At 29.3% G+C, this 24,465-nt stretch overlaps 2 protein-coding genes across 4 annotated transcripts in view; one reads left to right on the top strand and one right to left on the bottom strand.

The window, feature by feature from the left end:
* The window catches only part of LOC106788578 (E3 ubiquitin-protein ligase CBL-B), a 43,039-nt gene that overhangs the window by 16,504 nt on the left and 2,070 nt on the right, over positions 1-24,465 (top strand). Inside the window, exons 2-5 of the mRNA XM_014751975.1 lie at positions 18,255-18,401; positions 18,516-18,788; positions 18,906-19,128; positions 19,463-19,636. Of these exons, the coding sequence (XP_014607461.1) occupies positions 18,255-18,401; positions 18,516-18,788; positions 18,906-19,128; positions 19,463-19,636 (817 nt within the window). The remainder of the gene's footprint in view (positions 1-18,254; positions 18,402-18,515; positions 18,789-18,905; positions 19,129-19,462; positions 19,637-24,465) is intronic.
* LOC106788577 (probable phospholipid hydroperoxide glutathione peroxidase) lies at positions 12,834-16,640 on the bottom strand. Of its 3 annotated transcripts, XM_014751972.1 has the most exons (6): positions 16,517-16,634; positions 15,032-15,136; positions 14,202-14,301; positions 13,815-13,924; positions 13,241-13,332; positions 12,834-13,066 (listed from the first exon to the last, which is right to left on the bottom strand). In XM_014751972.1, exons 2-6 carry the CDS (start codon positions 15,096-15,098, stop codon positions 12,851-12,853), a joined length of 585 nt encoding a protein of 194 aa, XP_014607458.1. In that variant the 5' UTR covers positions 15,099-15,136; positions 16,517-16,634; the 3' UTR covers positions 12,834-12,850. The 3 variants fall into 3 exon arrangements, with proteins under 3 accessions (XP_014607458.1, XP_014607460.1, XP_014607457.1); XM_014751974.1 differs by lacking the exon at positions 15,032-15,136 and having other exon boundaries at positions 16,551-16,640; XM_014751971.1 differs by lacking the exon at positions 15,032-15,136 and having other exon boundaries at positions 16,517-16,636.

Here is a 24,465-nt window from a genome sequence, read left to right as displayed (position 1 = left end):
GCCACATCGTATTGCAAAAAAATTAGCACCATTCGATTCAGCGACGTCGAATTACCTTTGTATCAAACTGTCGAGAACTTCTACCTGAAAGTTTTTCCCTCACCTCTTATTGACTGGGCTATGATGGTATAGTAGCATACAATCGTTGACATATCTCCGGCATGTTTCGTCGTGCATTCTCTCCTCAAGAGCCAAACTATAGCCCGCAGGTTACATCCGGTCCAACAGGGACATTAATTCGATTCCTGAAAGAATATACCCTGTGGGTAATTTAAGACGTGTGATTCTTTCAGATTAATCAACTGCTCTTCTCTCCCGTAGGACAATGACTTTTATTTAAATAGCTTGAAATTATTACACAGTCATATGTAATATATACTTGATGTAACTATATTTATGATGTAATATTACAAGGAAAAAGGGGAGACCAAAAGAGAATTAGGTAATTTTTATAATTATTTATTATTTTTTTCTGTGTATTTGTGCTTAGATATTTATATCATTTTATTGTCATGAAATTTATTTTTACTTTTATATTACATTTTTTTTATTAATCTTTTTCATTTTTCTTTTTTTTTCTTTCGTAAATACAATTTTTCAAAAGGAAGAAAATAATTAAACTTTTCGCAACGTGCAGAATATTGTAATATTTTTCTGACAAATGGAAATGAAACAAAAATAAATACGCTCGAGGCTACTTATTTGACATTTCGGTTCTTCGTCGGGTAGTTGTTGTTGTCCGACGCATTACGAAGTACAAACAGACTATAAAAATAAAAAAAAAGTTACGGGAAAGAACATATGCAACATCGCTAATACCAACCGCAACAATACCCGGTCCACATTTTATGCATATATGTGCAATATATAATTTGTCGTGAATGAAATTTTCATGCATTGCGTTGCGGATACTCGAATTTCATTCTTTGTACAAGTGCCATTAAGTCGTTCTAAATTTGTTCAAATGTTATGCTCAATAGGAATTGCATAGTTAGCGTTTTAATATTACGAATAAAAGAAATAAGGAAAATAACGAATATTTTTCAAAATATTTTTATTATAATTTATCTTGTTTTATTTATATATATATTATATAATTTCAAATCAACGTGTTGCCACATAGTATTCCGATAAGAAATGTTTACTTGTATTATCAGAGTTAGTGTAAAAAGAACAAAATTATTTATGAAAGAATCTTTACGGATGCATTATAGAAAAATGATTGATGCATCTCTTTCGCGGTTAGGGGGTTAATAAAATAGTACCTTGAGCGATGACGATAAAGATCAAATATCAAGGATGACATTATACTTCTTCGTTTTGAACGATAAAACATCGAGAAATAACAAGCAAGACCTTTCAAGTATTTTCTTCGGAGTCATTATTATCAGAAGAATCTTGATCATTCATCGATCTTGACGATTCATCATGTTGTCTTTAATGTTAGAAATGTAAACGCAACGATTTTAAAACAACAACATTCTCTACTAGTTTCTAATCAGTCAGTGTACCATAAGAGATATCAGTTAATATAATATTATATTTCATTATAAATCAGGGACAAAAAAAGTTTCTGAATAATTATAACGAATATAATATAATAACATACTAGACGAAACTAGTAGTAGTAGTGTAGTAGTGTAGTAGTAGTAGTAGTAGTAGTAGTACCGAACCGACTGGAGAGTTTCCTCCTGCCCTCTCACCCTTTTCCCGGCTATGCTAGCCGTCCGAGTTAAACTCGCATCCGGACGTGAGCCAAAGCGGAAGGAAGGGGTCGTGACGTTGCGATTAAGGCGAATTAAACTACCAAGAGCTGCACGAATCGAGGAGATAGAGATGCTGGAAGTGGGTGGTGGTGGTGGTGGAGAAGGAATAGTAGTATCCTCCTCACCCTCCCCTCTTTATCTGCTTCTTCACCTCTCCCGTTAGGTTCTCCCCAAACCTCCTCCCCTTACCCCTCATCTCATCATTCCTCTTGGTGTCATCGACGTCATCGTTGTCATCGTTGTCATCGTCATCCCTTCCACTTCTCCCCCCTCTTCTTCATCATCATCATCCTTCTCTTTCTTCTTCTCCTCCACCTCCTCCTCCTCCTCCTCCTCCTCCTCTTCCCCGTCTGTCGTACACTTATCGACGTGCAAGCTTTCGACTACTCTCATTGGCTCGACGAGTCTGCAGTCGATGCCAACGGGGTCCTCCATAGAAATAGTACTTCATGGATCTTTTCTCTTCCTCTTTCTATCCCTTTCTTTTTTTTATTTTGATAGAAATTTAAATGTCCGATTTTCACGTAGGAAATGATCTTTCGTTCGTACATTTTTCTCTATTTTTTTTTGGGGGCAGGACAGGGGAAGAGTCATCTCTTTCTTCATCTTTTTCGTAATATTGTTGCAATACTTCTTTATTTATTGTTATAGAATACATTTTATTTTTTACCGATTAGATTCGTAACGTAGTATCTTATTCGTGTGTTATTTTATTTGATTCTTTTTTTTTTCAAGATAATATTAAATTCTTAATTTTCTAGTAATATTTCGTTCCTTTTCTTTTTCTTTTGTTTTTTTTCCCCCTCTTGTTCTCTAAATGAAATTAAAATAAAATAAATTGGAGATAGGAATAATGATAGACAAGATATTTTGTCAAGCACAAATTTAAGCTTTGTCAATTCAGAAATAGGACAGATGATAGATAAAGGATATCTAGAAAAAGGATAAGAAGGGATGAGAAGGGATGAGAAGGATGAGAAACGACGTGAAACGACGTGAAACGAAGAGGTGAGCTTTATCGATAAAGCTTTTCTTTTCCTGACGGACGTTTCGAGTCCTTGTCAAAGAGAGAAAGACTGATTGGAAGGTCTCGATTCTTTCCATCAATCCTTTTACGTATATTCGACTTTCTCTTTTTTTATTAAAAAAGAAAAAAAGAGAGAAAGAAATCTTTTCAAACGAATAATTTCAAGAATAAATTCTTATAGAGGGTATCAAAAAAGATAATTATAAGAAATATTTAATTACTCCTTCCTCAATACTTCGTAATTTTATCGAAAAACAAGTTTACAAAGTTTCGACCCGCTGAGGCCGAAAACTTGTGCTCAACGTTAATTCTTGTAAAAAAAAAAAAGAAAAAAAAAATAGAAACATTTTTGAGGAGATCATTTTAAATTTATTAAAAAAAGAAAAAGATTAGAGAGACAGAGAGAGGAGTGAAAATTTTGTTCCAACATTTCGAAACTTTTATACACGCGTGATTAGATAAAGTGATAGAGTTAATAGAAGATATTTTTAGGTAGTGTAGAATAAAATAAAAGGAAAAGGTAAAAATATAAAAAGATAAAAAGGAAAGAAAAACCGATGAATAAGAAGAAGAAGACGTGCCCGTATTTCTACCCTTCGTCTTTTCCTTGTCACCGCGTTTTTTTATTTTCCTTGACCTCATTGACGTCGACGTTAAAATGACATAAAGAAAAAAAAAGAGTGAATGAAAAAGAAAGAAAGAGAGAGAGATAGAACTTCTTTCTCGAATGAGGTCAATTTTACGAAAAATGTTAACCCCAAAGTAATCGAAAAGTTAATCTTATTCTTTTTATTATTTATTTTTTATTTAATTCTACTCTCATAATCTCTTCCTCTCACGCATACACACTCTTATACACACCCATACATTTACCACTCTTTCATACTACATTTCTATCTATAGATAATAGTGCTATATATGTATACTTTTTCGGATGGTACCACCCACGCGATGAAAACTCGGTCGATCATGGAATTGACGTGATGCTAGAGCTACTAGTAGTAATAGAGAACAAGTACTAGAACAGTATTAAATTGTTATAATTAAAATCTACTAACTTTTTAAAGTGTACTCTAGAAATATTGAACTATTTTTTTGTTTGTTTCTTATTCGATTATCTTTCTTAAATGATATCTCTTAATATTAAAAGGTATTTATTCTTCGTGCATATGTTGGTATAATATTATATGCAATCGATTATTTTTAGTATCCTCATATCCGGACCTGTAATTGATGTTTCCTTCTAAAAAATATATCAGATTAGATGCTTGTAGGATTAATGAAAATAACATAAAAGAAAAAATAACGAAAAATATTCTTCAACGTACGTGTATTTGTTTTTCATATATTCAATATTTTCATTGCAAATATTAGAAAAGATAAAATTGTTTATGAATAGATAGATAGATTGATTTATTTATTTGCAGTATGTTGGCCAAGTAAACGGACTTGCATTTAGAAAAAAGACTAAATATACATTTTATATAGATTGTAAACCTCTCATATTGTTTCCATGCTTTTTCCTGAAACTTAGTTCCTGATTACTCGATTCTTTCTATATATATATATATTTTTTTTTTAAATATTCACACACACACATACACAAAAAAGAAGAAAAGAATGATAAATATTATATACATATAAATAAAAAAAAAAAAACGGACAGAAAGAGAACGAACAGTTTCCTCTTCTGTATTTGTCCATGTTCAAGAGAAAACAACTTCTAACACAGCAAGTGGGTAGAAAGATATAGAAAAGTAGAAGAAAAAGAAAGTAAGTAGATCCGTGAATGTAGTCAAGATAACTGAAGAGAAAAATAAAGTAGGATGGAAAGAAAGAGAGAGATAGAAAGAGTATATAAGTAAGTAAGTAAGTAAGTGAGTGAATGAATAAGTGTATGAGTGAGTAAGTGAACGAGTACAAATACATTTCCTGAAATAGAACTGAATGGACGTAGAATGTGGTATTCCTTTTACCGATTTGTCCTAGAAAGAGACGTACTCTTAACTGTCTTCACATATATAACACCTTCCGAACTTATTTCCTTCCAATTTCATTTATCCTTCATGCCCCATCTGTATTGAAATTAACTATGCCAATTCCTATCAAAGGATTTAACGTTACAGTATTCCAAGTAACAACGAGCAAGAAAGAGAGAAAGAGAAAGATAGTTCATACGAGTATGAAAATGAAAGAGAAAGAATGAATGGGAGGAAAGGGAGGTATATAGTATGCTTTGAGAATCCTGACATCTTTATTAAAATTTGACATTAGACATGTTCTCTTGTGTTCGATAATACTAAACTGAATTTATAATACCCATTCAATAAGTTAATAAGAGTGAAAGATAGAAAGGAAGACACAGAGGGGGCACATATCTTATTTATAATATGTAATAGAGAAAGAGGATCTCTCACGTATAATAGATTCTATAAATATTTATGAAATACTATAATAATTCCATATACTCGTCTTTCTATTATTAGAAAATAGAAAGGGAAAATTTATTACTTTCTCTCTCTCTCTCTTTGATATAAAATTAAGAAATATATATATATTAATAGTTGGATTCATGTGTTATTTATGATTTATCAATGCATTTAAAATATTGTATATTTAATATTTATGATTAATATCAAATAGAGTATATTTATAATGATTTTTAATTTAGATTTATGTATTATTTATTATATCATAAATTTTTATAATTTTTTCCCTTTTTATTATATACACGGTGTCTGAGATTTTACTGTCAAACTTAGACACACACATATCTCGTATTATTATTATTATATATATATTTATTGATTATATATCATCCTAATTCCTTTTAATATTACGCAAGAATCTCTCGTACACAAGGTCGCATAAAAACGGATCCGTGCACAAGGATCGTACGTAGAGAAATCGTTTCACGTTTATGGCTATGACTTTATATGTATACATAATGGCACGTTATATATATATACATATATGAACGAATATACGTGAGTCTATTAAAGAAAGAGCTTTGTTGCTGCTGTTGTTGCTGCTGCTTACTACTCCAACGACGTGCTGAAAGAACGAGAGAGGAAAAACGCATCGAAACTTTTACACCGGATTCATTTTCTTACCGTGACCTATATTATATATATTAAATGATTTCGTGAGAAAAAGAGAGAGAGAGAGAGAGAGAGCGAGAGAGGGAGAGAGAGAGAGATAAACATATCACGCAGAATCATGCAAGTTGGATCGTAAATGGGGTTCAAAAGGTTTCACGGTCGTCGACGTGCAGACAGACAAATCCTTAATATCGGATTACATCCACCCTTTTTTTCTTTTTTAACCTTTTTTCCCTTCTTTTTTTTCTTTTAATTTGAATAAAGTTAGTCCTTAGGATATCACCCTGTGCAGATAACACGTAGACCTTTCTTTTTCTTTTTTTTTTTCATTACAGGGAAGATAGAAATTTGATTCAAAAAATATGCAATTGTAAATTGAATCAAGAAAATTAGTGGGAATATTATTTAGTATTATTTTTATATTCATTTTGTGATTGGATTAAAATATATCATCATATTATAATATATATATTTAATAACATACAAATTTTGTTGAATATTTTTCAAACAAAATATCCATTCGTTATATTACTTTTGAGAACATCGTAAATCGTAAATTGTATTTATATTTATACATTTGTTTTTTTGCGATATAAGAATTTAATGAAAAATAAAAGGTTTTTAGATGTGTTTAGTTTAACTATGTTGAAATTAGTTATAGTTTCTAAACCTTAGGAATTCTCATCACTATGATAGGATGTGTTACCCTTAGGAGCTCGTGACTTGCCGTTTTTATTCGAAAATAATTTGAAATTTCCAGTTAAATCGTCTATCCTTTCCCCTTACCGTTTACGTTTATCCCCCCATCCTCACTCCCCATAGTCTAGGCAGAACAGACGAACGATGTCAAGAATTCACTGTCTACGTTCTTTGTCACTGTAAAGTAATGCTCTTTAAGGGGGTTGAAATACGCCACGAGGGTTGGCTTCTTCCCTAACGCTCGCAAGGATTTCTTCTCTTTGGTAGACAGGGTGGGTAGTAGTCAAGTGAAATAGAACAAGAAAAAAAATAAATAAAGGAAAAGGGTGAGAAGAACAACAACATTAAATTCTTCGAATAATTTTAAATCATTCTTTTGTTCAGTTTTCTTTTTTTTTTTTTTTTTTTTTTTTTTTTTTTTTTTTGTAAATATTCCCACAAATCTGTTACGATAAATCTAAATTATAAACATTTAATGAAAGAATATAATGAAAAGTATATTATTATCATGATTATTATTATTATTGCTATTATAACGATAAGAATTAATAACAGTCGAGCTTCTAATTAACAGATAATAAAATTGTCAACGATTTGTATATTTTTAAATGATTAACGAGATTTATCGATGGTTGATTAAATTAAACCCTTTTGTTAGTTGGTTTCATTTTCTTTTTCTTTTTTTTATAGTTCATTTATATAGTCGAAATGTCAAATAGATGGCACACGCCCACGCCAGAGGATATACCACGTATATTACTTTGATGAGGTAACTCGATAAAAAAGATAAAACGTTAGTTACCCACACGAATGAATGGATCTTCTCCCCTTCCTCCTCCTCCTCCTCCTCCTCCTCCTCCTCCTCCTCCTTCTTCTTCTACTCTTCCTCCTCTTGTTTCGACGAAGGCACGCCGTGCATTATAAAAATAATTATTTTCTTTTCTTTTCTTTTTTTAAAAACAAAAAAAGCAATAATACGTTTATCATAAAAATATTACATTATAATGATGCTTTTAAATATTACACATAATAGAATGAAAGGGAGAATCAATAAGAGTATTATCGCTTGAATAAATTCTAATATAATATGAATACCTTAAGAAAAAAAAGGACGAAGAAGAAATAAAAGAAGCATCCTTGAAATTTTTATTCTGCTCGTTCGTTCCACTGACATTTTACGTCGGATATATTTTTATTTAAACAACGTTTTACATAAACAAGATATTATAGATTGTGAAAAAAAGATGATATAAACGATACTTGTTATACAATAAGAATATTTTTCCACACGTTTTTCTTGTTTGATTAAATTTAATTAATAACAAATAGGGAAAGAGGAAAAAGAATAAAAATTCTTTCACTCAAATTTAGAACAAATACACGCATACGTCAAAAACACAGTTACAATATTCATGTTTTTTGTTTAAACTTTGACAATATTTATTTAATATATCGTTAAAGTACATTCTCTCCTATATTCACAGATGTACACGTGTGGGTTGTTCGAAAACTTTCCAAAACAGAAAAACCACTTTTTTTTGTCTGTCAAACTCGCGTTTATATTTTTGGGAAAGAAACATTCATTTTTTTTCGTTAAAGCTCAAAACTTTTCAATCCACCCCCGGAGTAATAATTTTCCTTTTCTTTTTTTTTTTAATTTATATATATATATATTTCAATACTAATAATTTTAAATAGAAATTTTTATAGATTGATACGCCTTAGAACGCCTACGCGTGCTGATTTTTACCTTCATTTCATTATAAAGATAAAAAAAAAACTATTTAGTATAAAATTATATAGCACATAAACACCAACACACACATATAGACATGTATATACATATAGACTGATTTTATTTTCTATTTCAAATTTCATAATAAAACAAAAACGAAAGAGAGAGGGAGAGAAAATTACAGGAGCTTACGTTGTACGTTTAAAATACATTTAGGATCCGATACTAATTATTAGATGCGTCATCAGTGCTAATTATAGGAACACGATAGTCTCTCCTGTTTATCGACCGACCAAGGTGCGCAGTATAATTTATTTATGTTACATATAAGAGAAAGAGAGAGTCTACATAACAAAAAAAAATCTACAAACACACATACACACACAAAGATCCAAACTTTTTCATAATCTTCAATAGAGAACTAATTACGAAAGGGACGCTCACAATGTAAAAATTAAGGAAAATAAAATAAAAAAAAAAAAAAAAGATAGGTACTTAATAGAAAATAATAGGAGTAGGTTATATTAAACGAACGTAGGACTGAAGAAATAGCGTGCTTTTCATTATTTCTAAATGTTTTTAATCTCTTTCATTTGGTCGTCGCGTTGAAGTAAATCGTTTAGAAAAATATAATTAAATATGAATAGAAATGCAGATACGTGTATGTATGTAATGTACGAGTGAGTGTGTGGGTATTTTTTTTTTTAAAGGTTAAGGTGTAACATTTCATTCGTGTTATCTTATACACGTAGGTGTATTATATGATAAAATTATCTGATATTAATAAAATAAATATTTTATTAAATAAATAAAGATAGAGAGAGAGAGATGTGGATATGAGGGTACAATGTATTCGTGACATTCTTTGCGAACTAAAAGTAAATAATACAATTTTATTATATAATTATATAATAATAATAATATATTATACATTATATAAAACACTATATCTTTTTTTTTTTATTATAGATACGAGAAATAAGTCATTTTGTAATTGAAATTTGTTCAAGATTTCTGACCATACACACACACGCACAATTACTCTACGAGTTTTATCACTGACAATGAATAAAAAATAATTCTATTTTAATAATAATAATTAATGTTGTCCTTATATATCTTTATAAAGTACACACGTGCGTCCATATACATAGATATATTAAAAAGAAATATTCTTTTGTTAATTTTTTGTTGCGCTAACAATATGTGCTAAAGCTGTTAGGATGATTCATGCTCGTGATCGATAGAAAAGATCTATTTCAAAGATGAAAGGATAAAGAAAAGATTTGTTTAGGGATAAAAAGAAAAACCATTTTCCTGATATACGTTTGCAAAGTAAATTTCAACGTGGATTTTTCATTCTACCTGGTATCTCTGAATCTAGCATTTACTATAGAAAGGGAGAATGCTTTTATACTATAGTGTGTAAGGCTTGACTATAGGTAGAAATTGATTTTTTCTCTCTCTTTCTCTCTTTTTTTTTTTTGCTTGAAACCTTCAATACCCCTTTTTCAACTTCGATCAATTATTGGTTTCGCCCTTGCAATCAGTGTGTGAGTTACTAACACATTGAACGTATATAAAATATATTTTAGTATATAAATACATTACCTATCAAAAGTTTGGATATCATTCTCTATATTCAAAGCAAAAAAAACAGAATATTTGAACATTATTGACTTTAAAAAAGATGCTAAAGAATTTTGTTCAAACATAATTCGACCTGCTGATATTTATAGATCATTTGTAATATTCATCAATGCATTACATTGTTATACAAAACATTCTGAAAAAATTGCAAACTTTTTCTTGGTAGTAATCATATGTGTATTATATAGAAATGTATATAGTCATTTACATTACTCTACTTATAGTATATAGAAATACGTAGTATACGTAACATATTAAATATGTTAAATGAAAAGTAGTATAATCATCATTATCATCATCATACCGATGGCTCGTTAGAAAAGTTGCATTCTATGAATGGAGTCCGAGCGGGGCCGGATCAGTTGACGCAAGCAAGGACAACTAATTATAGCAGTAGTATATCGCAGCTTTGTGTTTTCATACGTTAAAAGTATACGCTCGAATACTCACTTTGTCTTTAGGTCAAACAAACAAAATATAATTATAATGGTAATTAAATAAAAAAGAAAAAAAAACAAATTTATTACGTTTCACACTTAAGTTAGATGCAACAAAATCAAATTTTCATCGAGAAATCACATTTCGAATTAATTGATATCGTATCAAACGAAACATGACATCTCTGTAATCCCAAATTTTCTTTCAAGATCATTCATTTAATTTCAATCATTGAAGTAATTTATCATAAAATTTTGCTATAGAATAAAGATGTTAAAGAAATGATTTGTTAAACGGAAATGGACGTTCGATTTTATAATAGTTCGAATAAGATTGTACGATATCATGCAGTGTTGTTTTCATTTACGATTTCAACGGGTGATGGAAGTGGAGGAGGAGGAAGAGGACGATGAGGAGGAGGAGGGGAGGAGGAACGTTTTCGAGCTGGCGTAATCGAGGTCACGTCCTCGAGATAGGAAGTTAATCTTTGATTAAGCAAGTAGATTAAACTGCATCGTATAAATCATTTTCTTGACGTATCGATTCACACTATCGATCATGTTTACCGGCAAAGTGACGAATCTTTTTAATTGGCCATTTAAAAAAAAATATATATATATATATATATATATATATCAACGAATTAATAAAGAAATTATTTACGATTAAATAGGATTAATCCGATTTATATCGATCAACGAAGTATTTTCAAGACAATATTTTAATTCGAACTAAAAAAACGAAATCAAAATCATTCACGTTAATTTAATAAACATTTCATTTGATACTTAACACCGAATTCGGGGGGGGGGGGGTACAAAATTATGCGCGCGTTGCATTTAATAATGATTCAATAATATTTGTTCAAAGTGAAAGAAAAATTGGCAGGGTGGTATGTTACGTTTAACTTTTTCGTTACTAAAAACCTATACATATATATTTGATGAATGAAACAACAAGAGATGATGAATAGAATGAAAATGAGAATTGAATGATGATAGAAAGAAAGAAAAAAAATATAGGATTATAAAAATGAGAGTTACAAATTGAGAACAGTTTCTCATTTTTCTTATTTCTCGAAATAGATCATTCTTATAAGGAAGAAAAACATAAACCATCGTTGAATGGATAACAGAGTTTAGAGCTTATTAAAATTATAAAAAGAAAGAGCGTGGGAGAACCCCCTGGAAATGTACACTGTTGTGTCATTGTCGTAAAGAATATAAAAATGAAATAAACGACTTTACTCCCAACGCGTAATTAATTAAGGGTGAGTCAGTGTCAAGTACAATACGAGTTTTATGAATATAAAACTTTTCTTATCTCTCTCTCTCTCTCTCTCTCTCTCTCTCTCTCTCTTATTTTATTCCTAAGTCTTTTTTTGTTCCACGTTGTGCTAATAATCTTATAAAAATGATAATTAATAACATAACACATATTTATTATCCTCTATTATTAAAAGGAAACAAGATTTGAATGATACACATCTTCTCTTAAATTTAAATCCAATTTTTATAAATAGATCGTTTAAAAACGTGCATATATAAGTAGATAATATTTATTTATTTTATATAGATTACTATAAACATCAAAAAATATTATTCGATGACAAGTGAAATTTACTATTCGCATATTTAAGAGATATTTCAAATTGAACCAGTTGATTATTATTTGGAACAAATTTTTATTTGTAATTGTTATAAATAGGGTGAAATAGAAAAAAATATGTTCGTCATTATTTTCTAAGTATCAGCTACTAGTAACATTGATTATACAATTTTTTGTTTTAATTATACAATAACGATAGAATCATTTGTGAATATAATTTGTGTAGAGGTAATAATATTTATGAAAAGATAAAAGATTGTTCAAATAAGTGTTCTTGTTATATATATATATAATATATATAATATATATATAGTATAATATAAATATATATAAAACGTAAGTGATAAGCTTGTTTGAAATTTTGAATAAATTAATTTACGAGATAATAATTTTAAAACGAGTTGATATATATATATATATCATTTATTAAAAAACTTATTTGTTCATATAAGTCTATCCGTGATATCACATTTATATCTATTGTAAAAATCAAACGCGTATCATACGTGAAAAAAGGATTATTACCATTTAATAACACACTAAACAATATTAATAATAAATAAGCAACAGAGTCTACATGCCGCTATAGAAATGGAAGCTGTTTTAACTAATTAACACGATAATAAACGTAATCATTGTGCAAATATCGGCATAAAAAAAAAAACAAAAAAAACAAAAATCTGTTTGCATGAAAGTAAAAAGTTAAATATACGTAAATCTTCGATATATTTTCATGCGAAACGTTATAAATGCTTCTTTGATATGACAAATCTCAAAGATAAACGTAGTAAAGCCTTTTTTTTTTCTTGTTTTTTTTTTTTATTAATTAAAAATATTTCTCAAGATTTTCCTTCAAGCTGCTAGGATCGACGTTAGGGCCATGACGTTCGACTACTTGTCCTTTCTTGTCGACGATGAACTTTGTGAAATTCCATTTGATGAAATTACCGAAGGTACCACCCTGGTGCTTTTTCAAATATTTCCATAAAGGATGAGTGTTGTCGCCGTTGACGTCTATTTTTTCGAATAAATCAAACTTCACCTAATAAAAGTAATAAAATACGATTATTAACGTTAATACATCATATCTATAGTTTGTTTAAAAATAAATTATCTAATGAACTAAATATTAAATATTATTTTAATAGTATATGAAAAAATTGCAAAAAAGTAATAAAATAAAAATAATTTAATAATAAAGAGAAATCGGATTTACCTTTTGTCTGTCAGCGAAGCTACAAATGTCATCACTAGTACCAGGTTCTTGGCCATTAAATTGATTACATGGAAAAGCCAGGATACGTAAACCTAATAAATAATAAATAATGATTCGATAGTATAGTATTCGGAATCATTGATGATTCATTTTTAAACGACAATATGACACAATCAAAAGTTGTACTTTTGGTAAAGGTAAATCAAAAGTTTCTAAATAATTTCGAGAATCAATTCCATCCCCTTTTTGATTAACTTTTAAGATATCCACGCTCACATTTTTGTTGCCTGTTTCTTTAAATAAAAACCAAAAAAGAAAAAAAGAAAAAGAAATGAGAGTATATAAAATTGCGAGTTGATAAAACATAAAAATAAGTTTGTGAAAGGAGAGGAAGATAAAAATAAGTTTGTGAAAGAAGAGGAAGATAAAAATTTGTAAATATGCAAGTGTATGTTCAATTTAAAACGGATCGTTGCTTTTTCTCTCTCTCTCTCTCTTTCTTTCTGTTTCATAACTTGGGCTTGTCGTCGTCGTCGTTTAAACTGATTTGTGTTTTAAACTTTCGCTCACTGACCTTTGGATTCGGCGTACTCGTCGTAGAGTTCATTCAATTCCTTGTAGTTCGTCGCAGTTAGTCCGCACTTCGAAGCCACGTTTACGATCAAGCAAACATGATTTTCATACCTAATGATTTTTAAACACAATTTATATAATAAAATATTTATACAATTTAACAAATTAAAAATTCAATTATATTACATGTGATCCTACTCGTTTGTTAGATTATATTCGATTATATTAAAAAAAAAAATAAAGAACAGGATTTTCAAAACGAAACATTTAACAAAAACGAATTGTATATTTTATGATTGAATTATAAAAAAAAAAAAGAAAAAAAAGAAAAGAAAAAGAAAGAAAAAGAAAGAAAGAAAGAAAGAAAGAAAGAAAGAAGAATACTCACTTTGACAGAGGAACTTCTTCGCCTTTAATGGAAACAGCTGTAAAATCGTAAATCGATTTAGCCGATTTGTAATCCTGGTTTCCACTCATGTTTTCAACAGCTACAAAATTCAAACGAAAAGAAATAATTTAACTCGAAAGAATTAAGAAAAAATTAAATCTTTTTTTTCTTTTTTCTGAAACGTTTTTTATAGCACTACATATTTTTTTTTATGCAAGAACAAGAAATTAAATTCTGCATCGAAAGAATTGTTTGGAAAAATCAACCCTTGTTATATTAAACTCGTTTAATATAATAGTTAGTCATATTTTGAAATTTAAACAAACACGCTAACACATCTATAAGTGTATGATAGTGCGTTCTACAAAACCACACACTGGTTTTCTGAATTTTTGCGTGCACATGTGTGTGTGTGTGTGTGTGTGTGGAATTCATGGCATTTGTTATTTATGGCTTAGCAGAGGGGGTGTATGCGAGTAAATAGAAAGGAAAGAATTTATATACAAAACGTAATCGTGTTCACGGAATATTAACAAACATAAATTTCAACGTTAGAATTAGGAGGAAAATTAACGAGTTTAAATTCCTTCCATTTTTTTCCTATTATTGTTTTTCTCGTGAACTCGATTACATTTTATTTTTAATTTTCATTTTAGCTATTTTTCGATCGGATAATCCGAAAAAACAAGTAATAGTTTTTTAAATATTACGAAAGGTTATTATTTTCGGGATTAAAATGCACTCCGAACGATTATCTTCTTTTTTGTTTTCCTTGTTTATTTTCATTCATTGAAATAAAAAAAAAATGTGGGTTCGTTGAATTTACGTGCCTGTTATGGATCGAACGAGAAGTGGGAAAGCTCCTGGTAGCAATGCGAGTTTTTTTATCGCATGCATTTTCCCATTCGTGAGCGTTTAACTTGTAACGGGTGTTCCTGAAATTTGTAGTGCAAACTTTCAATCAAGAACTCATCATACTTTCTTAACTTTTTCTTTTTTTAGATTTTTTTAAAGAACTCTGATCTCCATGCGGAATGTTTTATTCCGTTCGTGCTTTTAAGCTTGAGAATGAACTTTTTAAATGAATGATTATTAATTATATATATATATATATATAAATTGATATAATAATTAATTAAAAAGAAAATTAGTGCATCGTGAAGCCGACAAAAAAAACAATTATTATTGTGATCGCTAAAAGTGTTGATTGCTGTTTAGATTTATGAAATTAAATCGTTATATTAGAAATGTATTTTTTGAGAAAAAGAAAACTTCTTTATGAAAGATTGACTCATTGGTGGCACGCCGGTCGTGTTCATACAACAGGATCTTCACATCCGCCTTTTTCAAATATCGATGTAAACCGATAAGAGATACTTTCCAAGAGATTACGCACACCTATCGCGTCACCGATATATTACATTCTTAATCACTATAATTCAATGATTTTTTCAAATACATTAGAAACAAACCTTACTCGTACGATACACCGATCATTGAGAAACGAATAATTGTGATTAATCAGCTATCAATTGTATCATAAATCTGACAACAATTCTACGATAAATCATATATTTCTTGACATAATCATATGCAATACATATATATAACAACACATACATATATGATATGCATATCTACTCTAATTTAACTGGTTTCAGATTCGACATTAACCCCAATCCCTTTTTAGGAAATCTTTTGAATTCGTTTAAAAGAAAATTTGGAATTCAAAGAAAGCTTGGGCGTTTGACGATGCTTTTCCATTAGTTTCTCTCTCTCTTTCTTCATATATACTTCTACATATGTATATATATGTATGTGTACTGCATACGTAATACATACATTTTTGAATATCATCCTTGTTTTTCATATCATAAACTGCATTCTCATATTTGAATTAGTTCGAATGATTACGTGTATTTACAACAAAAAAATGATTTCTTTTTATATTTTTAAATATATAAATAAAAGTGTTTAAAACAATAAAAGAAGAAAGTGACAATAATAAATATCGCGAAATTGATTTAATGATTATCGACTGGGATAAAATGAAAACATATTTTCTTTTTCCAACAGTCGGTAAAAAAGTTTGTTACCGACCGCGCATGATCGTAACACGTCGCATCATCTATCCGACCAACGAATGTACTAAAATATCTTTCGTTACTACGTCGAAGCCGACTTGGTTTTTCCTATTAAATTTCGTGTATTCACCTTTCTTCTCTCTTCGTAGAGATATTTAAAAATAATTAATATTGTTATTAGAAAAAAAAAGGCAGATCGTTTTTCTCACGTTGTTGACATATTATTCTTACCGAAGAAAGATCGATGTGAAAAAAATATACTAACAAGAAGTAGCACAACACTTATGGGTAAAAGATAACCACTAGCACAATCACGTCGCATTGGTTCTCTTCGTCGTACTGACAAACCGATGAGCAACTATGGTCTAATAACTGCATACGGGGTTGTGAGGGGTAGGAGGAGGGTTTAGGAACCGGGTGGGAATCCGTTAGGACGAATGCGCGCGACGATTTTCACGAGAACAGTAACGTAATCACTTCGTTCACGTACAATTATTCAAAATGGCGTTTTTTTTAATAATCAAAAATAAAAATCAATCAACGATTAAGTTTCAACAAAAACGACCAAAATAATTGTCCATAAAAATATCGAAAATGATTATTTGCGCGATTACATTAATGCGTACGCATTTATATTACTCTGATTATAGGAAGGAGAAAAATGATATAAGAGGAAGGAATGATCAACCGTCAGTAACTCACAATCAAATAGATTTCACCCAGAATATATATAAACAGTTATTATTAATATTTTCTTAGCTCTTTTTAATAAATTAATCGAAAGAAATATTAAATTCGTTTCCAGTCGATGATATTATTTTTATAATTTCTTATCTAACGTACCTATTTTAAATCATATTTTTGTTATCGCATACATTTTGATATTCTATTATCACTATTATATTATCTTTTCTTTTTTTTTTTCATCATTTTCTCGTATGAAAAATAATAGTTCTTTTCCTCGTTGTATATTACTTTCCTTTATTAATATCGCATATATCGATTTTATTATACTATTTAAAATTATTTAATTTCATCCCAAGTATTAATTTAAATAACGATTTGATTTTTTTTTTCAAATAATTTATGTACGCCTACGTAGTATATTATTCCTCCCTAGTCGAAAGAAGAAGGTAAAAGTCAAGATTACCTTCTTAAATATTTGATTTGCGAAAAAGTGATGACATATTGCAATCCAACGACATATGTTCAACGTGACACAGCAATTTTCTTTAGAATGACCAATACAATGTCAATAGGCTTAAGAATTCTCGTGTCGCATCGATGTGAAGGATTTATAGACAATTTTTTTTTATTTTATGTTATATTCATTTATTATTTTTCCTTTTATTTCTTTTTTGTTTTTCTTTTTTAATACAAATTTATTGTTGTACAAAGTGATAATAATAAAAAAATACTATTTTTCTTGGAGAATGTTAAAGTTAGAGTATACACAAAAGAATATTTGATTAGATCTCACGATTTACCCTTTAGTTTCAAGTTTCGATCGAAACTTGAAGTGTGTCTACTATTTTCAACACTAGCAGGTGTAAAGCGTGAGAAAATAAAACGTAAGAACATATTGCGAACCTTGACTCTGGTATTAAACATCAAGGATGCTCAAGTTACAAAACAATACGTTATTAAATATCAAAGAACATCACACGTCAGTTGGAAAGCGTCATTTCTTGGTCCATCGTTGAAATCTTTGATAATTGTTTAGTTCATATCATTGAAAATGTATATCTTGAAAAGTTTTGCGATTAAAAGATTTTTTTTGCGATTTCCAGTTTTGAGAAACAGGGTACTGGAATTTTTCGATACTGTCCTGTCATATTCAAATTGTATTTTTGCCGCTAAAAATAGATCCCCCATTTAATTGCTAACCAATATAATTTGTAAGCAACTTTTTAAGCTGGAATAAAAGAAATTGAAATAAAATGTAAATGTTTGTATTTTATTGTTACAGTACATTGGTCCCATGGAAGGTATTTAGACACGAATTAAATCAAGTTCATCAGATAAGTTCTGGATTGCAAGCAATGGCATTGAAATCCACGATAGATCTCACGTGCAACGATTACATTTCTAATTTCGAATTCGACGTGTTTACGAGGTAAATAACAAATTTTTATTTTACTTTGTTTACAAATAATCGCACACACTTTAATTGTTAATAAACTACATATATATTTGTTTGCTCTCTCTCTCTACCTTTCCAAACGTAAAGATTATTTCAACCATGGTCGACATTATTGCGTAATTGGAAAATATTGGCTGTGGCGCATCCCGGTTACGTTGCCTTTCTCACGTACGACGAAGTAAAAGCACGATTGCAAAAATATTGTATCGCCAAACCTGGAAGTTACGTATTTCGATTAAGTTGCACGAGATTAGGTCAATGGGCAATCGGATATGTCACATCGGACGGAGATATTCTTCAAACAATACCGCACAATAAAAGTCTTTGTCAAGCACTTTTAGACGGTTATCGGGAAGGCTTGTAAGTAAAAACAACAACAACAAAATACTATTCCGACATTATTCAATTAAATCAAAACTAAAACTGTATTTTTAATTCGAATGAACTTATGCGAATTATGATTAAACGTTATTCCAGTTATTTATTTCCCGACGGTCGTAACATTAATCCGGATTTAACGTGGGCGGTACAACCAACACCGGAAGAACACATTAAAGTTACGGCAGAACAATATGAACTGTATTGCGAAATGGGTAGTACATTCCAATTGTGTAAGATTTGTGCGGAACATGATAAGGATGTTAGGATAGAACCTTGTGGACATCTACTTTGTACACCATGTCTCACAGCTTGGCAGGTAGCAGTATTTTTTATTTTACTATATATATAAACATTTCATTTTTATATAATGAGGTATTGTCAAAGGGTTTTATTGGATTGTCCAAAAAGTTTCAGAAAATCAATTATTTTTTTACACACCTTTTTAACCTACCCTGTAATTCTGTAATCTGAACAAAAAAATACTTGACTTACCCTGCTTGTTGCGCGTAACAACAGCACAAATTTTTTGAACAAGCCAATAATGAACACTAAAACAATAGTATATAAATTATTATTATTATTATTATTATTATTATTATTATTATTATTATTATTATTATTATTATAAATTTGGTATAATCTTCTTTCCATAGGATTCGGAAGGGCAAGGTTGCCCATTTTGTCGAGCAGAAATCAAAGGTACCGAACAAATCGTAGTGGACCCATTCGATCCTCGAAGAACACATCGACCTGGAACCCTCACATCATCATCATCATCATCAAACAGTTCATCAACCCCCACGCGGGATCTCGACCCCGACACCGAGGTATCCGACTAGGAGTAGCACCTACCACCCCTTCCTTTAATTATTACATGTGCTATCTGTGTATAACAAATTATCCCAAAACATACACACAGTAAGCTTTCATTTTCAAAAGAATATGCCTGACGATGTCTTCAAACGCGCATTTTCTTATGATCTCGAATATTAAAATTAGATCTCTCGTATTTTATCGTTAGATTTTTCAACGATTAATACGAGAGGAAAGGTATTATAGTACATGGTCTCAAAAGTAATTAAGACCAGTGACCAACAATCTAATCACCTCGAAAGCCACCAAATTGTTGTGTCATGTCGAATGCTGAAAACGAAAGAAAGAAAGAAAGAGAGAAAGAAAGAAAGAAATAAATAGTTAAATATATATTTAACAAGATAAATCTAAGGGGACCAATTTTTCCAATCTTGATCAAAGTTTTTCTCGCGGGAGTCTTGTTCTTTTTTTTTTTTATTTATTTATTTATTTTGTCGCTTAAATTAATTCGTTATTAATCTTCTAAGTGATCGATCGAGAATTCATTTGCCTGATTCAATAGAAAGCAAACAAATATTATTCTGAGGAAATCATTTGTGTCGGCGGTGATCACAAAAGTGGATTCCAATTGTTCGAATATGTTTGTAACTTGCTATTCAAATTTTTAAATGATCATGAACAAATTATTTGAAAAAAAAAGTATATATGAATTATTCTTTAACCACTTTCGTAATCACTGCAACATTCATCGTCATGATCGATTACTTCGAAGCTCGTTTTTCTTCTTCTTCTTCTTCCTCTTCTTTTTTTATTTTGTTCATCTCACACACACAATTGATCATCGAGCACAGTGAATGCGATTTAGCATTTTATTTTCGCAGTGCTGCGCCGTTGTTTATCTCTGTTATTCTTTTTCTTTTTGTTTTTTTTTTCTCTACTAACAATAACGTTCGAACATTTGTACCACTTCTCAAAAAGATTATCTAAAAATCTCCTAGTTTTGTTCTCGAGTCATCCTGGACATAACCCTTAGAAGGTAGGTTCGCTTTTTTTGCATTTTATTAGGAAGCTGTACCGTTCAAGGCTTATTGTACCAATCCATTGTTCTCTCATTTCATTGCCACAACAATCAACGCGAATACTCGAGGAAAAAATTGGGAAAATTCAACAGCAACAACGACGACGACGACGACGACGACGATTTAAAATCCCTTTTTTTCTTATTGCAATTAATTTTTTCATTGCTTTCCGGAGATATTACAGCAACAGCAACAAAATCTCATTTATTCCTCCTGTTTTGACAGAACCGTATTTAAATTATTAAATGCCATAGGCGCAACATTCTTATATATAACGCTTCAAGCAAAAATTCATAAACATTTTATTTATTTATTTATTTAACGAAATAATTAATTAATTATCATATTAGTCTGCATTTATGTATCCTTGTTCATGTAAATGTAAGTGTAAGCTTTTTCCAAAAAAAAAAATGTGGTCCCATAGAAAATGAGACTGCAACCACTGTTGCGCTTAATGCACTTTATGCTAAATACGGTTCTAGTTTGTTATCCTTTGTCATTAAAGGATACTCATTTATCATTTAAGGATAGCTAATTATTCTCTCTATCCAAGAGTTTGCCAAGCCATTAAAAATCATACAAATAAACAAAAGTAATTATATTATTAAGCACTTTTTTCTGAGACGTGTAATTCGTTACATAGATACGATTAAAAAGATTTAACTAATATTTATCATCGCAATGGACTTTTGACGGAAAAGTATTGATCGATTAAAAAAAAAAAACAAAAAAATATATATATATATATATAATAATAATAATAATAATAATAATAACATTAATATTAATATTAATAATAATATTTCAGAAAAGGGAGAAAGAGAGAGAAAAAAAAAGAGAAAGAGGCATTAGGGTCACGCATTAATAATTTAACTTATTATCATATTTTAAAATAATATTTTCTCTTATATAATATAACGTACATATACATATGTACAATGTATAACACAATGAATCGATCACGATAATTGCGATTATACCTATCACAGTATTCTGTATGGTTAAGGATCGAGCTTTAAATCGATTGTTCGTTAAATTTTACGAACATTTAATAACAACATAGTGTGTGTGTGTATATATATATATACAAGGTGTTTTCATTAACCCTTTGGCTACAGCATGCTTTTGCCACGAATATCGTTTCATATAAATTCGCTCGTACATACGCATAATCGCATGGTACGACCCCCTATATGGGTCGGTCAGTCGTTCATATCGGGCCTTTGCATGGACGACCCCTATATGGATCGCTAGTAATGAAGGATTCAATGAAACACTCTGTATATATATTGATCGATGCAACATTAGAGAAAAGAATGGAAAACAATATATAACAAAATAAGAAATAGAAAATACATCATATAAAGAAGATGAGAAAATAATAGCCAATTAGTTAATGTGAAATATGTCAACGAGATTGTGTGCGTATTTGTGTAATCTGTTAGAATTTATTATACACACACATATATATACTTACACATATATCCATCCGTTGTTGGCGGTAGAAAGAGAGATTGTGTTGTAACATGGTATCGTATTTTTTAAATGCGGAAGATTTATCATTTTAAGCGAATAATTTTTATCCTCTTTAATTTAAAAAAAAAAAAAAAAAAAACTATTTATTATTTATTTCGAAAATATGGATATACAATTGTATATCCGAAGATCTTTTATACCGGTGATTTTTATTAGCACATTATATACATATATATATACAATATCGATTCAAATTCTGTAACGTATATATCAACAAATACTTTTTTATTAATGAAACGAATAATAATGATCTAACGAGAGAGAGAGAGAGAGAGATGACTTATTATTATTGAAATAATCGATAAATGAGCCACTGACTGTTTTCTTTTTTTTTTTCTTCTTTTTAATGAAATGATTTTTCAATCAATTTTTCTAATAGTACAAGACAATAATATTTAATATAATATCTAATTGTCCAAACATGTTGTTACCTAATGTGTCAACTCTTAGTTTTTAGTATTAATTGTACAACAATTAACATCGTTAGCTGTTAGGTTTCGTCATTTTATCGCGGTTCATTTTAGACTGCGTCCGCGTTCTTTTTTCATGGTTTCCTTTTTACACAAATTTCTTTTTTTTATTGGATTATAAGATATTAGGGATATTAAAAGAAAAAAAGCAAAAAAGAAAGAAAGAACAATTACTTTTCTCTCTTCTTTTTTATTTTCTTTTAAATAAATGAATGTTATCACGATTAAACAAAGAGAGTGTTCATACGTACACCTATATATCTGTACAGGGTGCTGTCAAAGAAAAAGAATTGATTGATACTTTCGAAAAAGTACGAAAATAATTTTACAGATAAACTTTTTACTGTCATGAGTCTTATTACAAATTTATTTTATGAGATTTCCTGAAGTATTAGTCAAACTTTTTTAAAAAAAAAACGAACTCGCCCTGTATATTTGTATACTGTAAGCACATATCCTTTTTTAGTTGAATTTGAATTTGTAATACACACTAAATAATTATCTACAAATTCACGAATGATCTCTCACAGTAAAAACAACAAAAAAAAAGGAAGATAAAAATTTCTCTTAAATGGAAGAAAAATAAAATGAAAAAAAGAAAAAAAAGAAATGTTTCTCGCGGAGGAATATTGTGTTACAATTTTTTTTGTTATATCGTGTGTTCGCATGAGAAAGATTTGAATATTTATTTCATAACGTTATCTACTGGGTCCATTGCTCTCTCTGCCCGCTGCATGATCGAACTAATCGGTAATGTACATACCTGAGAGAAGGAGAGATGTCACGTGTTAGAAAAAAAAAGATATTAATTAAGGTAAGTTCACAGACCATATCTCCGCATTATGGCAATCTCTCTCGCTTTTATTTAATTTTCATAATTTCTTTTTATATATATATATATTATATTCATTTTTTTCATTTTTTGTTTGTTTGTTTGTTCTTTAGCGCTTTGTAATAATATTAATAATAATTATTATGCTATACTGCCAACTTTGTAACGTTTACACGCTCTCATTTATTTCGTTTTAAGAGTCTCAAAATGATGCATTTAACAAACACTACTTCTTGGCTTTTTGGTAATAAGATGCGATTTCGAATATTTTACACTTCATATATATGTATAATATTATTATATTATATTAATATTAGATTATATTTAATAGTATATTTATTTTCTATATATATTGTTCAATTTGAGATAAAAAATTTTAATTATGAAAAATATTTGTGAACACGAATAATAATTAAAAAAAATTTATTTGGTTTGGCCCCTGTGTGTGTACCACTGCATAGTTTACACATCCATTAATACAGCCTTGATAATAAATATACTATAATAATATAATATATATATTTATATATCTTTAAGAATAAAGCGTTGGAAATTATATTAATAATATCATTATTAATTTCTCTCATGCAATGCTTTATCTTACTTAGAAAATATCAAATAATTACAACTGCGTATTTTGTGTTATTCTTACAACAAACATATGAATCACTTTATCAACGTAAAGAAAAAGAAAGAGAGAGTGAGAGAAGGATTCATGTATCAAATAATCTTGCATTTCGTTGCATTCTCTAAAGCAAAGAAAAAAAGAAATATTTTTGAATTAATTCTTAAGATACAGTGCATGATCTCTTTTTCTATTTCACGTAATTATTTATTCCTACTTGTTATCTGTATCAAATCTATCCCTGATATAATTTTATAATGTAAATATTTTCTATTAGTAATAATAATATTAATAATAATAA

This window comes from Polistes canadensis, unplaced genomic scaffold, assembly GCF_001313835.1.
Source record: "Polistes canadensis isolate GaletaPanama2010 unplaced genomic scaffold, ASM131383v1 scaffold_144, whole genome shotgun sequence".
Classification (NCBI taxonomy): domain Eukaryota; kingdom Metazoa; phylum Arthropoda; class Insecta; order Hymenoptera; family Vespidae; genus Polistes; species Polistes canadensis.
Note: the sequence above shows the minus strand (reverse complement) of the source record. Positions and strands in the feature narration are given on the sequence as shown.